General features: G+C 48.6%; 1 protein-coding gene across 3 annotated transcripts; it reads right to left on the bottom strand.

Moving 5' to 3' along the window:
* Positions 1–949: 949 nt before the first annotated feature.
* srl (sarcalumenin) lies at positions 950–14,599 on the bottom strand. 3 transcript variants are annotated; one of them, XM_061846733.1, is made up of 6 exons: positions 14,197–14,599; positions 5,722–5,820; positions 5,555–5,650; positions 4,111–4,227; positions 3,792–4,025; positions 950–3,726 (listed from the first exon to the last, which is right to left on the bottom strand). In XM_061846733.1, exons 1-6 carry the CDS (start codon positions 14,378–14,380, stop codon positions 2,915–2,917), a joined length of 1,542 nt encoding a protein of 513 aa, XP_061702717.1. In that variant the 5' UTR covers positions 14,381–14,599; the 3' UTR covers positions 950–2,914. The 3 variants fall into 3 exon arrangements, with proteins under 3 accessions (XP_061702717.1, XP_061702718.1, XP_061702716.1); XM_061846734.1 differs by lacking the exon at positions 14,197–14,599 and adding an exon at positions 13,305–13,651 and having other exon boundaries at positions 5,722–5,823; XM_061846732.1 differs by having other exon boundaries at positions 2,852–3,726; positions 5,722–5,823.
* Between the last annotated feature and the right edge of the window lie 1,141 nt (positions 14,600–15,740).

The following is a 15,740-nucleotide window of genomic DNA, read 5'->3' as shown; positions in this document are numbered from 1 at the left end:
AACATTCGCTCACCAGGGAAGCAACCCCCCCCCTCCCCCCAAGCCCTCCCCAACTTACAGTCACGACAAACTGCTGGTGCAATGCAGCTCATGTGTATACATATATATATATATTAAAATGCTTTTAAAAAGAGTGAAAGGAGACTCAGGCTATTTGAAATTTATGAAGGTGGCGGGGCAACCGACAGCCCGTGGTCCAGATGCGACACACGAGAGCAGTTGATCCGGCCCCACGCCGCCATTCTAAAAACACATCCGATCAACAGTTCATCCACAAAGTCTCGTATTACAAGTTGGTTCCGATCAAGCTTACATATAATGCAATATGAATTTGTAAAACTAGGATTAGTCACTCAACGAATATGCTAACTCGGCTAATGGTTGCAGAATGATTGGCTCCCCCCCCCCCATTTCCAGACTACTTCTTGCAACTTTTGCATAATGTTTTAAAAACGTCATTTATCCAGTGAAGCAATAAAACAAGTTTCTTTTTTTTTCCGTCAGTCTTGACACAGATCATAGGTTTGTCCTGCTAACGGCTAATCCGTCTGTTCACTGCTATTTGTGTTGGTGGTGCCGTATAATTGATTAAATACATTATTTGTTGTCATTTAGTAGTGCTTATGCATAAATGTTATGTAAATGAGTATCAAACTCAAGGAAAATTAAGATTTATGAAAGGTACGCTCACTTACTTGAGTACTGCTAGAAGTTCTTTTTTTTATATTCATGACTTAGAAGTATTTTTCATACAAATATTAAGTACTTTGCCGCTGTGTTAGCGTCAGTTATGTGAGACTACGACCAACCGATGCTTTTGAACGTATGAATCCAGTTCGAGTCAGCATCGTAGGGACGGAACTCGGTTGAAGCAAGGACTATCTGCCGTCTTTCTTCGGAAACCCAGAAAGAAAAAAAAAACCCCACAAAACAACGAGTAGACCTGGTCAATCAGAAACCTTTATTTTTGTCGATCAAGCTTCCAAATGCCTTAATTTGAGAATTTGACACCAAGACAAAATGGAGGGACACAAGTGCATTCCAGATGAAATTTCACAGGTCAATTAAAGGTCCTGAACAATATTCACCCAAGAGACAACAATCACACATCATTATCGCCTTGAAGAGTTTGTATGCATGAAAGGGGTTCTTCTTCTTGTTTCTTTCACTGATACACAGCATTCTCTAGTGGACATTTCTGGAACTGCAGTGTAAATAAACAACACATCCCCGTCAAACACGCTCAAGAAAGAAGGAAAAAGTTTAGATGGAGCAACTCCGTTGGGTTGGGTTGGGTCGGTTAGTGAGGGAAGAGGCGGCGGCTGCCCGGCATTGGATTAGCAACCATCCGACCCAGAGCTGGGGAAGTTTCTGATCAGCGGGGCTTTGAGGTTCCAGTTGTTTTAAGAGTTGCATCAAATGCTCTCGAAGCGGGCCCAAAATGGCTCACGGGCCGTAGACTCCCCAGTCCCGATCTTGGGCGATTGTTGTACGTTGGGGGTAAACGCGTCTTCCACTTACCTGGACCACTTCCCATCTCAATCCTGATCATCGGGCCTAATTTGATTCAGATCGAAATGTGCAACATATCTGATTGCCGGACGTCTATGAAAGTTCACCACATACTGGCAATTTGAAAATCGCCCGCTTCACCTGCACCACTTCTTATTCGGAAGGTCGGAAACTGAACTCCAGACTATTTCTTCCGCTGGGCCCGGGAACTCTCGCGCCTCACGCGGTCACAACAAGACCGGAAGTAGGTGAGCGAGGTAGCTTTGTGTGAGAACTCGTGGCCGGACTCGGGACGGTCTGCAGAGATCGGGGATCAACTCGCGAGTCTTCCACTTTGCCCTTTCCAAACCTCTTGGCCCGCAGCCCCGGAGAGGCAGGGAGTCGAATAAACAATGCCCGTTTGGAAGGTCCACACACGCACGGAAGAATAAATAGATTGGCACAAGCAAAAAAGAAAAGAAAAATGGAGCTAAACACATCCTTCAGGTGTGGTTCTTTGTGGTCATTCGGCTCGGAAAAAAACAAAACAAAACCAAGCTGGGAAGCTTATCGATGAAGGAAATCAGTCCAAATACATTATTGAAGCAGATCATTTGGACTGGCAAATTGACAGCAATACAAATGCAGTAAGACCAGGTTTCAAACAAACAAACAAAAAACAAGCCCACCCTGAAGACTCTGATGACCCTTGAGCTCTGCTTTCGAGCGGCTGCCCTCGTCCGCCGCCCGGTAGGTTAGGAAATACTCTTGAGTTTCTGGGATGGTCTACGCATGCACACAAAAAAAGTTAAGATGGGCCAATAATGACATGCAAGGTTATTTGCAGTTAAGTCTACTAGTACCACCACTACTACTACTACTGCTGCTGCTGCTGAAGCCCGCGTAGCACCCACAAAACGGTTGCTTCAATGTCTGAAGCATTTTGGAATTGACCCATTGCACGGCTGTTTTTCCCCCAGGATCTTTCAACAAAAAGTGACACCACCTCTTTCCACTTCCTGTTTTATTCGCATACAAGTGGGCCGATATTGGACTGGCTGTCTCCCCCCCCACGCACCGTTTCTCGGCATCAGTCCTTCCCCCAAATACCTCAAAAACGCCAGACAGTCCAATATTTCAACTCATCAGCACTTGAATTGTTAAGCTGCCTTCTTCAGACAATGACCCGCCCCTCCCGCTATCCGCCTCTACCCACAGTCCCTAAAAATGGTATCTCCCACGGTCTCCTGAGGAGAATAAAGCTCTAATATCCGTTTTCTTTCATCTCCTCGTTACCGCAGGCCTTCTGAATCGGGGTTGGACCTGTCGCAGAACCCTCTTTCCCCCCCCCCCCCCCCCCACCTCCTCCTCCATCACCCTACGTCCTTCCTCCCTCCCCCTGCCCAAAGTGTCGTGCTTCATCTCAGTTCTTGCGGTAGCGGTTTTTGGGCTTCTCCCCGCACCCCGTCGCCTCGCAGGAAGAAAGGCCGGGATGTTTGCCCGAGTTGATGCTGCTCAGGAGACCGGGCAGCTCGTTGGTGATGGCCTTCTCGATCTTCTCCAGGAGACAGCCTCCAATGTAGGAGCACTGCGATGACAGCGGTTTGAAGTTGGTGATTGCGTTGATTCCGAAGAAGTCACGGTAGGCGTCGCGGTTGGGGAGATCAAACTTGCTGACGTTGGTCTTGGCCAGGATGGATTTGAAGATGTAGAACTTGTCCGGCTCGTCCACAATCTCCTTGAAAACGAGTTCCGGGTCGCTGAAGAAGCTCATCTTCTCCTTGAAGGTCTGAACGTAGCGGTCCACCAGGAGGCCGTGGATGCGAACGCGGATGCCGTGCTGGCGGATGAACGCGATCTTGTTCTCCATGCGGTTTTCAATCACCTGGTTGAGATCTTCCAGCAGGGAGATCTCCTCCCGCTTGAAAAGCTCGCGGCTCGTGTCCGGAGCGTAGTCGTAGGGCCAGAACGAGCTGACGTAGACGCGGGGAGGCTCCGTCACGTTGATGAGCGGCGCCAAGCTCCAGAAGAGCGCCCCGTACACCCGCATCAGGTCCTGGGTGGCCAGGTTGTCGGCCTTGTTGAGGATGATGCGGATCTGCGACTCGCGGCCCTTCAGTTGACGGAAAAGCATCTCCAGCTCCAGACCGACGTCCAGCTTGGTGGGATCGAAGACCACAAAGATCAGATCTGCGCGGTCGATGAACCACTGGCAAACATCGTTGAAGGGGTAGCCTGGACGAAGAGAACCGGTTCACGGACGGTTTCGCTTCCGCACCTGACCGAATGTGCTCTTTTACCTCGCTCCTGCTGCTTGCGGTTCTCGATGATTCCCGGCGTGTCCACAAAAGTCACCCGTTCCAGGAGCTTGTGGGGCATCTCGATGCCAATCAACTTTTCCAGGAAGTTTTGCCCAAATTTCTCCAGCGGGGAGAAGGACCGCGAGCTGTCCGCCGCCATCACGATGCCCTCCACCGAGCGGATCTTTTCGCCGTGCATTATGACCGTGAACTCAGAGGTCGTCGGCTCGGCTCCTGACGATTGCGGATCAGTTCCAACAATTACTACGAGTCGTATCTCGTGACCGGTAAAATGCGTAATTGGTGAATGTGTCACAACCTGTGTAGAGCTGATAGGGGCTGTCATTCAAGCCCAGGAGGTAATTAATCATGGAGGACTTTCCCACACTCCAGGGTCCCAGGAACAGAACCATGGGTTTGGATGTGATTTCTCCATCTGCGGGGGGACAAGGGCAAAGGAAGACGTTGCTTACGGCCGGGACGGTGGAACAGTTGCGGTACTGCAAAGACGTTTTGTTTCAGTGTGTTTAGGCAGCGACGAAGAATCGGCTACAATTAAGCCCGTGAACCTTGTAAAGTCGTGATAAATCCCTTCCTATCACCGATTTGTACGACCTTTACCCTTTTAAGAAGTCGGATGAAATGGTGATAACCTGTGGTGGGGGGTGTTTTGAAGAGGGATTTTTGTTCCCCATTAGATCTGCTCAGGTCACGGTTGACGGCGACAATCGTGAATGTTCAACCCATGCGATATTCATCATCTCTAATCCAGAATCGCCGTTTATTCAGTGACTTTGTGGGCTTTAATTCTAATGTGTATTTTCATCGCGCTTCCACATTGATTGCATTTCATTTCAGAATTGCGTGGTGGACCAGATCCAAAGGAGCTTCCCCAGCCCTGATCCAGAGTAACGAGGTCCAAAAAACATAAACAAATACACAATAGGACAGGCAAAGCCAAAAGATTCACGGCTAAGAGGCAGCTTTAAAAGCGGCGACCAAAAGCGTCGTTAAATGCTGCAACTCAGGAGCGCAAACCTCCGATGCAAGTAGCGCCTTTTCGCATGCGCGTGTAGTATTTGTGTGCGTGTGGCCGCAGGATAAGTTCAGCAGTTTTGGCCCCCCCCCCCGCCGCGGCAAATTCAGCCAAAATGAGCAAGGCTATTGAGTCCCTCCGTCCAAACCCATTCATACTTTGCTCAAGCCAGGAGTGCACGTGCAGGGACCCCCCCCCCCCCCAGACCCCCAATAATATTTTGCTTTGACACCGGCCACAACATTAGGTACACCTCAACGGTGGGCCGGATGTGACCCGAGCGGGTCCCTAATCTTGTGGCCGGTGACGTGAAGGCAAATGAGAAGGGGGTGTGTGGGGGGGGGGGCAGGAAGGGGCCGAGCGCCGGCGGCAGGGCCATGCACAGGTAAGCCCCAGCCGCACCCACCTGTGGCGGCGTCCCCCAGGGTTCGTCCAGGGTAGGCTGTTAGGTGAGGGGAACGAGGAGAGCACGGTGAGGGAGGAAGAGTATGAATGGGCGGGAGATCCAGGCTAAAATCTTGCTATCTTGCTTTCATATTTTCAATTACAAATAGGGCTTTTTTTTTTTGGGGGGGGGGGGGGACAAAACGGCATTTCGAGGCTTAAAATTTGAACACATACAGAAAAGTTAAATACACTCTCATCAATAATAATCAAACGCTAGAAAGTGTAAAAAAAAAAAAAAAGGGGGTCCCCTCGCACAACCCGAGCAGCGCCAAAAAGGTACCCGAGATCTCGTGCTGCCTCAGCTCGTTGTACTTGTAGGCCTGCTCCATGGGCTTGATGGAGGAGTGGTAGATCTTCCGCAACCTCTGCACAGCCGCTGGGGGGAAAAAGAGGCGCCACGACGTCAACGTTTCCAATTCAAAATACGCCCGCAGCGCAATCTCTCACCCGCGTAGTCGGCCGCTTTTTCCTCGGTGGCAAATCGAAGCGTCTCGTCGATGTGGGATCTGTCTCGGAGGACCGACGTGTGTTCTTTTTCTTCTTCTTCTTCTGTCAAAACAAGCACACGCAACGTTTGTGAGACTGAGGGAACTTCTGGGGAACGACCGTACGTCGACGGCTGTTCTTTTCCACGGCTTCCCCATTTCATGTCTGTTCTTAGTACTTTCTTACTTCGTTCATCCCAAACGGCCTCACAGTTCTGAGGTCCCGGGTTCAATCCCGGACCCGCCTGTGTGGAGTTTTCATGTTCTCCCCGTGCATCCCAAAAACATTAACGGGACACTCTAAATTGCCCGTAGGTGACCGCCGGGATAGGCTCCAGCACTCCCCCCCCCCCCCCTCTTGTGAGGATAAGCGGCTGACGGGTTGCAGTTGCTCCAGTACGATTGCTACGATTCGTGCAGTGGCCCCGATTCCGTTTCTTCTCCAAGCGTCGCGTGGTCTCCTCGGGCAAAACTGAAATGTCACATTTCGCGTACGTACCGCATTGACGTTTTTTACGGCACATTTGCTCACGTGAGAAAGAGACGTGTCGCAACGAAAGGTCGTACAGTCGTTGGGTTTGTTGTGTATCAAATTGAGATGTCACTTGTCTCATTTTCACCCGTTGATATCGAACATCAACAACAGAATTGCCCTCGCCGTTCCGATACTTTTGGGAGGGAGCCGATGACGACGTCGCCGGTGAGTTGTTTTTTTTTTTGTTTTTTTTTATTGACGTCGTCAGAGAAGCGACAACCATCTACACTCCCCTTTGCTCGCGTTCACGAGCAGCGGAGGAGTTTGCCGTGTGCAACACGTCGAGCTGCTCAACTGGTAGGTGGGGCAGCAACCCCCCCACCCCCCCACAAGAAATTGCTGCCTTATAAATTTGTACTTGTGCACGAAACATTGCCACTGGTGTGTATTTTGCGCACATTACCCATCATGTACACGTACACATGGCGCCACTTAACCTCGGATGCCCGCAGCTCGTCAGGTAACTTCAGACCGTCAGGCCGGCGTGACGGTCTGAGCGCTCCCCCCCGTGCTGAAAAGTCTCCTTGTGATTAGCGCGCGTGCGTGTATATTGAGTCAACTTCCAGCCAGTCTGAAACATCCCCATCCGTGCATCAACATGTGCCAGCCGACAACTTGTCGCCGAGTGTTCATGTTCGCTATAGACGTCTCGGAAAGATGAACAATATATGTTTTTTTTTTTTTTTAATCAAGTTTTGTTTTAAAGTTAGGGTTAGCTTATAACGTATGTCGAAGAAGGGGAACTATGAGACCGGGGGATTTCCCAGTAAGCGTCTGCAACGTGCCCAGAGTTCCCCCGTTAGTAACGCATGCGCATTCATCACGAGGAGACTTTCCAGCACGGGGGAGCGCTCAGACCGACACACCGGACATCGCAGGTCAGAGGTCACGTCGGGTCACGCCGTCAAACCGATCGACCCCCGACTTACGTCGTCTTTGCGAACCCGAAATTTGGGCTACGTGTGAGCGAGAGCGAGAAAATCCACGCCGTCGCGTCCAACTTGGCTCGCAGCTGTCGGTCCGCTCGGCTCTAAATTTAGACGGCAACCTCCAGAAAATAAACAGACAATTGTTTGGCATCACTACGGACTTTGCAGCGACGATAAGAGCCGCGGCAATGATGCGCAATCGCCTCGTCTCGTCTCCGCCATATTTAACCGCCAACCACGCGCCCATCTGACTAAGTCGGAGGCGGGTCTTGTGTGCACGGCTTTTTAGGCGCTATATATAGCTAGTTGGTAAGTCGAGCGTGGCGCTGGCTAAAGGCGGGCGGGGGCTGCTAGCGTGAGCGCAGCCGCTAATAGAGTTGCAAACGCATTTTCACAATATTTATGGCACCTTTGTTGAAGATGATACGCTGCCTGGCAATAAATAACCCAAATAGTCCTGTTGCCATGTAAACACCCGCAGGACACTTCATTAGGTACAAGCGGGGTATCCAAAGTCCGGCCCGGGGGGCCATTTGTGGCCAGCTGCGCGTCACTTTCCGTAATCAACTCGAACACGGCTTGCATCAAAAGCTTGCCAGCAAAAGTTACAACGTTGAAAGATAACAAAAAAAAAACAAGACATCCCACTTCCTGTCCTGTATTATTATTTTCAATTTGTAATTGACACGCCTTTATTGATTGTTTCACCTGTAAATACACATACATAAGTTAATATTTTCCAACGCATCTTACATTACTCTTAAAAATTAGTCTCTCACTGACAATTTGGTTATATATATAAAAAAAACAAAAAAAAAACATGTGGACATAGTAGCGGGCAGCCTGGGTTCGATTCCCGCTCAGCGATGGTGTCGATATCTGCCCTGCGACTGACTGGCGACCAGTTCGGGGTGTAGTCTGCCTTTCGTCCCGAAGCCAGCTGGGATAGCCTCCAAGCTTTCCCGCAACCCTTGTGAGGATAAGCGGCTTGGATAATGGCATGACATGACATAAACTTGCAGCGAAGACTCTCCGTAACTTGCACCGACAACCCAGGCTAAAATTAGCTTCTCTGCCCTCGACACCAAGCTTACTCCAGGTGGTGATGCTAGCTCCTTTTTACTGTTCACTAGTTTCCCATCCACCAGGACGACGTGGCCCCATCTTGTCACAGAAACAGACCAAAAATTTGCAAATAGCCGCGTTGGTCGAGGAAGGACGCCGGCGCCCCTGATTCCCCCTGAGTCAAGCTGCTAAAAATAAGCTAGCTAATGTCCCCCCCCCCCATACAACGTGAGAACAACACGGAGCAAGCCGTCGGGCACCCGAGCAAAACCAGCGGAGCAAAGGACCCCGCTCGACTTTGGCGCTTCAAATCAGAACAAAATATGCAACAGGCAGAAAGATCCAAAGTTTCACAAGTCAACGTGGACTGGGATACAAGTTTGTGTGTCATTTCATGTTGTAACATGCTCTACCTTATTATATTGTAATTGTGTCTGTACCGCGTCGCACCAAATCATACGATGGCGTTATTGTCGTACCATTTCACGCCCTACTTTATTCAACGTATCGTACTGCGCCAAATAGTCTCACGGTTCACTGTATCATATGGCACCACATCGTGACGTATTCATATCGTGGTATTCACAAATCTGTAGGTCATGTCCAAATTCGTAGCAAATACTACAAACGGCTTTTAAAAAATACATATATGACACACCACTGAGCACAAATGCCACCACGATGGCTTTTTCAGGCCTTGTTTGACGCAAATGAGTGATGACATTTCAAAATAAATCAGTGACAAAGTCGCTTAAAATTGTCAGAAATATGTCGCAAAGTACGTAGTGTAATATTTCTTGGAAAACACAGCAGCGGACGAGAGGAGAGGAGAGGTGCGCGGCTGCAGTGCCCCCTGGCGACTCCGCAAGAGCCTTCATCAGGTCCCGCAAGCACACTTGACTCATCCGGGTGAGGAGCGCACCCTTCGGGCGCCAAACCTGCCGACGTCCACGCCGATAATCGGGCCAATTTCAACCAGAGTCCCCCAAAAGCCGATTATTAAACGGCTTTAAAAAAAAAAAACACACAACCTGACGATCGAGTGGTGTGTTAAATGCGTTCTTCCGCTCCGATGTGCTCCGAGCCGACTATCGCGGATGCTAAACCTGTTCAATATTTCCGATCACAAACTCCACAGACTCCGCGATTGGTCATCTCAAGTTTGCCGCACACTGATGGGAGCAGCGAGCAGACTTTTCAATTTCCCTTTATCGTCTCGGGGGTCTTGGGAACGAAGTAAATCGCGACCTGTTATCTCCAGCCAAGTTACTCTACGTTTTAGTTGGCTACGCAGACCAGAGACTGAGTGACAGGATGAAAGATTCTGACGCGGTGGACGGCGCACGGGTTCAGGACGCGCCCTGAAGGTAAATTCAACTGGAGCGAGCGCACACAGAATTCGTCTCAGGTGGACTTTACTTCATTCGGGTCGATTTCGAGCAAAACATTTTTGCTGTCCTGCTTTGAGAACATTTCCGGCATCACTCAAATGTTTGTTTGGAAAGGAGACGAGTCATTTCCATTTGTCCTTTGTTTTTGACAAAATAGTCAACATTGTTTAGCTAAGTCGAAAGGCAAAGCTCTCAATTTACCAGTCGATCTACGTTCCTACCCTCACCTATAGGCATGAGCTGCGGGTCGCGACCGAAAGAACAACATCCCGGATACAAGCGGCCGACATGAGTTTCCTCCGCAGGGTGTCCGGGCTCTCCCTTCGAGATAGGGTGAGAAGCTGGGTCATCCGGGAGGGCCTGCTCCTCCGCATCGAGAGGAGCCAGACGAGGTGGCTGGGGCATCTGATTCGGATGCCTCCCGGACAGGTGTTCCGGGCACGTCCCACCGGAAAGAGACCCCGGGGACGACCCAGGACACGCTGGAGAGACTGCGTCTCCCGGCTGGCTCGGGAACGCCTCGGGATCCCTCCGGAAGAGCCGGGAGAAGTGGCTGGGGAAAGGGAAGTCTGGCTATCCCTGCTCAAGCTACTTCCCCCGCGACCCGACCCGGAGAAGCGGTAGACAATCGATGGATGGATGGAGTACAATTTTTTTTTCTGCACGTAGGGGTCAAACAAACGAGTGCCCATAAAGACAAAACTATTTTCACTCATGGAGGCAGCTCAGAGTTTTGCACAGTCAAAAGTCGTCGAAGCAGTTTAAAGTCGTCGTTTCAAGTCGTGAATTGAAAGGAGCTCCGGAAACTTCCACCAGCCTCGCTGATCGTATCACGTGTGGGCATGTGTGTGTTATGTTCACGTCACAAATATCAATCAATTGGACTGCACAACGACAGCAAAATGATTACGTACAACAATCGCAAGATGTGAAAACGCCAACTTGCCGTAATCCCAATCATCGTCTAAACGTAGTTTTTGCAAAGAGGCGCCGCGGCTCGGTCGGTGACAGGTGGTCCCGCTTGCGGAGCTGGTACTCCCCCGTCGGTCCGAAATAGCCCCACGATGGGTCAAAAGGCGGACACGCACCGGAGGGGGAGGGGCCCTTCCTATTTTAAGCTTTTGACGCACTGCGTGTGGACAGCGAGGAGACGTCCACGAGATATCCAAACAACTTTCTTCTTGGGCTCCACAATCACACCTACGGACAGTTTAGAGTCGCCAATGAATGCGTGTTTGGGGACGCGCGAGGAAACCGGAGTGCCCGGAGAAAACACGCAAACTCCACACAGGCGGGATCGGCGTCCGAACCCCAGACCTCAGAACCGCGGAGGTTCGAACCAAGTCGTCCACCGGGCCGCTCGGTATAATGCAGACATATAGTAATATTAGCCATTCCTGGTACAGGAAAAACTATATGCCCGTGAATGTTAGTTTTTCCTGTCTACATGTATTACGCTACTATTTGTGTTTGATATTCATTAGCTCATCTGTTGGATTTTTGTTTTGGTTTGTTACCGTTAAGCTAAACCGGCGCGTTAGCCGAAGCTATGTGGCTGTTTTAAATACACGAGGCCAAATTATCATTATTTTATTTTAACAGTAACCCTCAAGTGGGAGTGGAAATCAACGGATTGAAGGAAGGACCGCCTTTTTTTTTTTTTTTTGAGCAATTGTTCACCATATGCCAAATTGTTGCTCGCCATCAAGTGACTTTAGCGTGACCGCACGATGCTCGTATTTCAAAACGAATTAAAGCAAAAAACCTGTCCGAACAACTGGTACAATCAGTCAAGGTGACCCGTAACGCCATCCATCCATCTTCTACCGGGTCGGGTCGCGGGGGCAGCACCCTTAGCAGTGACGCCAAAAAACTCCCTTTCCCCAGCCACTTCCTCCAGCTCTCCTGAGGCGTTCCCAAGCCAGTCGAGAGACGAAGTCCCTCCGGCGTGTCCTGGGTCCTCCCCTGGGTCTTTTTCCAGTGGGACGTGCCCGGAACACCTCACCTGGGAGGCGTCCGGGAGGCATCCGGATCAGATGCCCCCCGGCCACCTCTCCAGACCCCTCCCGGATGACCGAACTTCCCGCAGACGTGTCAAAACTGATTTTCGGTGCAAGCCCGCAATGTATCTGTGGTATCTATGACCATTCAAAATCATAAACACCACATCACGACCGAAATTACGCATATGCAATTGTCCCTCATTCGAAATGTATTACATCCTTATATTTTGTTTTGACATCAGATTGAACTTGAGATCGAAAATGGTGGGCAAAAAACAGGCGAGCAAATAATTGAACTTTGCAATGCTAGCTCAATTGAATGTTTAGATGGGATTTGGTGAAAAAAAATGCTACAAAAACAAGGAGAAAATAAGTAGATAAGATTTTCTGACAAAAGAAAAAAACATCCATAGATTAATGAACTCGAAGCGAGCGGTCAGTGACGTGATGGACCCGTATTCAGTCCACGATCCTTGAGTTTGACACCTGCGATCTGAACTGTCAACTGCACAAATGTTTGACTTATTTTTTTCCGCTTTTTGGGTGATTAATTAAATTATGAGGAAAATTTGGTTGAGTCAGATTCAGATGTCATTAAGTGGTAACTGAGAAAAAAAAGTTACATTTAATTAGAATTATTTATTATTTTATGAGCTGAAAAAAGTCACATTTAGAATTATTTTCATGAACTCCTCATTATAAAAGTTCATATTTGGACAGTCAAGTTGTAGTTTTATGAAGAACGCCACGCGACAAAAGTCGTATCCTAGTTTCGTTAGCCCATCTATGGCGTTTTAATTGTCTTTGGTGTTCCGTCGGACTGTGAACTTCATCTGGGAGAGCCAAATCTAAAAAAAATTTACACTGCTTGTTGGGCAATTTGTTCAATTTAGATTTCAAAGTGACAATGAGCGGCCTTGAGTTCTTTTTAAATTGGCCTCGTACTGGCAGAAGCCACCAGCGCGAACGGGGGCGTCCTTGCGAGGGCGACACCTGTACGGCGCTGCGGCCGAGGGTCTCCGCGCCCCCCCCCCCACCCCCCCTGCCCGGAGAACGCATGTCCCTACAAGGCCGGCGGCTGGGAATAAATTGCGATTGTGACAGCAGCTGCGCAGCGTATCTAAAGGCTCGCACTGGGTCGGCGGGGGCGGGAGGAGGAACTATAGTGGACTACAGTGTTGGGTTTCAGGAGGCCTTTCAATCTGCGACACCTGACTGACGCCCGGAATAAAAAGGCCCCGCCGGGCTGCCGGGGAGCTCAACGCCATCCCAAGGACGGACAAGGGTGACGGACGGCTCGGCGGGAGTGTTACGTGCGGTCGGCGAGACATTCGAGAAGTTGCCCAAATCCCCCACGCCCCTGAAGCTATCATGATGGGATAGGATGGGATGGGATGGGATAGGGGGAGGGGGGTGGAGGGAACTGGTCTCGGGGAGTCAATGCGCCCCACCTGACGATAAAGTTTCACTTTTCACCGATTTGTAACAGGAGCCCACGGTCGCATTTTGCCACCTAACAGTCTTGTAACCGAGCCACGGCGGAAGCTTCTCGATGGAACACACACACACGAGCTACTAGTGCGCATTCACGTGAAGACGGACGACGTCGGAGGCCTTCTTACCTGCCGCGGCCTGCAGAAGCAGCAGCACGGAGAGCAAACAGCAGACGGACGCGATGCTGCCCTTCATGGTGGCCGGCCAGGAGAACTCGCTGAGGCCCCCGCGCGCTATATATACACCCGGGCGGGAAGGTCAAAGGGCAGGCGGGCACGAGGGGTGGGGGCGGGGCCTGCGGGCTGTCATCGCATCCCCAAAAGGGAGCCCGCGCTGCCACGAGCAGCGTTTGGAATGACCAAATTACATCCCGTCCGTCCCATCCATGACGTTGCCTCATAGAAGCATCCATCGATACCTTGAGTGGCGCGACGGTAATTCATGTGCAATTTTTCCCAAAAAGCATAAAATCGTTGTGATGTTCATTCAGGAGAGTCCAAGGCCCAAGAACATTTAGGAAAAAAAAAAAAAAAGGAAAAAAATAAGTGACCTTGTAATTGATTGTCATTAAAAATACCTAAATAAGTTTTTAATGCGAAAGTTTACATTTAATATTCAGAAGTTATTCGACTGAATGAAAAAAGACTGATTAAAGGATGATCACCAATTTTAACGTGCAAGTTTTACAAATTGCATTATGAATGAAATACATCTAGTACATAAATGCTATTCTGTTTTCAAAATGTACACAATATGATCGTTCATAGTTTAGGTCCATCCCTTCAAAAATTTCAAATACATATAATCAACTACGTAAGCTACTAAATTGAATTCAGATTTGCATCATGGCGTGCAAGCCTGCTTTCGTAGCGTGTATATCGTATCCTTTGAGAAACATTTTCATTTCTTGTTTTTGGAAATGATTGAAACGCATGAATTTGACAACAATTATTAACGTCAAGTAAATTATAGAGACATTTCATTTTTTTTACAAGTAATTAATTGCTTCTGATCTCTCACCCTGTCCGTTTCGGTGGATGTTGCCTCTCAATACCGGAAGTAGTGGAAGTAAACAAGGGATGAAGTCCGGAAGGTTTGTCGGCCTTGGGTTGACATCCGAATGTAGCGGCCATGGAAAAGTTCGTTGTCGTTGCTTCCAGTTGTTTGACGTGGACTTCCAATGCCTTGAAAGTTCTTGATCCATAGTCAAAAGTATCCTGACCTCACGTGCACGATGCTTGACCAGGTCGATCGATTTGGCGAATGAAGTCGCTTAACAGAGTGGCAACTTCCTTCTTTCCCACTGTATCGACGATTTCTCCTTCCATCCAATCCCATCGGAACTTATTTTTTACATCTCTATCAACTTCTTTCACTCGAGAGGCGTCTTTCCTCTTGACCGCCGCCATTGTGTTGACTTGAAAATGGCCCCGTTAACCACCTCGTACACAACAAGCGTTTTCATTGGTCAGGGGGAACAAATTCGACCAATCAACAGACGCGTAACTAATCTTCCACCTCGCTTCCAAACTCGGACCGGAAAATGAACGTGGATATTTTTTTTTTAACAAATGCAATTTAAAAAGACGAAATTCCGCCTATAAACGGGAAAATCACGTCTGAATATTACGAGTCATTTAATTTTATTTTTTAAATGTTCATTTCAAAAGAAAAAAAAATTAACAATTCATCATTGGAGTGAAGCCGTCACTCCACAAAAAAAGTGGTAGTTTTATTCTTTAGTTTTGATAATGAAGCTGTTCTGTAGTTCTACGACAAAACAGGTTTTATTAAAGTATCAAAGCTGGGAAGAAGGCAGCAAGGCACACATTTAAAAAAAAAAAAGTAGTACAAACTTTATTATTCTGTCTTTACAAAGGCACGAGCCTCTATCATCCCCGAAACATTTTCCCTTACAAAAACAAAATAGCTTCTCGATGAAAGGACAGCAAAACAACGACAACAATAAAAATAAAAAGACAGCATTGGAGCGCTTGTAAAAGTCAATGGGCTGCGTGTAAAAGGAGAGTCGCTATAGTACACATAAGTGCTGATAAAACATAACAAGAACATATCGACAACTGTTTATTTTTTTTTTAAGTGATACCATTTCCCAATTATTTTTATTTCTGTTAAAGGGCTGTGACGTCAACAATGAAACCGTGTATTTATCTGCCCAGCAGGATAAACGCGAGTTTGGTGATAGTACAGCGGAAAAAAAAAACAACCCGGAATGCGAAGAGTGTTCAATCCCCGTGGAATGTTTTTCAAGTGGGGAAATAGAAAATAGTGCATATTTTTAAATGGGGGGCAACGAATGATTGATGGCGAATACAAAATGCCGACACGCTCACGTGGGGACTTCCGTGACGTGCCTCACGCGAGCCGTTGAGCATCAAATACAGCGAACCTCGTCCAGTTGGTGATGGCGATACACAAATTTTCTTCTCGTTGTGACGCTCACGTACTGATCCGCCATTTTTTTTTTCCCCGAGTGGCAATCAGTCCCGTTTCCTGTTTTAAATTTGGAAGCTGTGGCGTTAGTCATTTCGATTTATTTCACG

This window comes from Syngnathoides biaculeatus, chromosome 16, assembly GCF_019802595.1.
Source record: "Syngnathoides biaculeatus isolate LvHL_M chromosome 16, ASM1980259v1, whole genome shotgun sequence".
Taxonomy (NCBI): domain Eukaryota; kingdom Metazoa; phylum Chordata; class Actinopteri; order Syngnathiformes; family Syngnathidae; genus Syngnathoides; species Syngnathoides biaculeatus.
Note: the sequence above shows the minus strand (reverse complement) of the source record. Positions and strands in the feature narration are given on the sequence as shown.

Excerpts from the sequence above, each read along its gene's own strand:
- srl (XM_061846732.1), bottom strand. The coding sequence starts at position 14,380 with ATGGATCAAGAACTTTCAAGGCATTGGAAGTCCACGTCAAACAACTGG. Across the intron at positions 5,824-14,196 it reads CATCCACCGAAACGGACAGG|AAGAAGAAGAAGAAAAAGAA; the intron begins GTGAGAGATCAG and ends TTGTTTTGACAG. Across the intron at positions 4,228-5,554 it reads GAGGCAGCACGAGATCTCGG|ATGGAGAAATCACATCCAAA; the intron begins GTACCTTTTTGG and ends GTCCCCCCGCAG.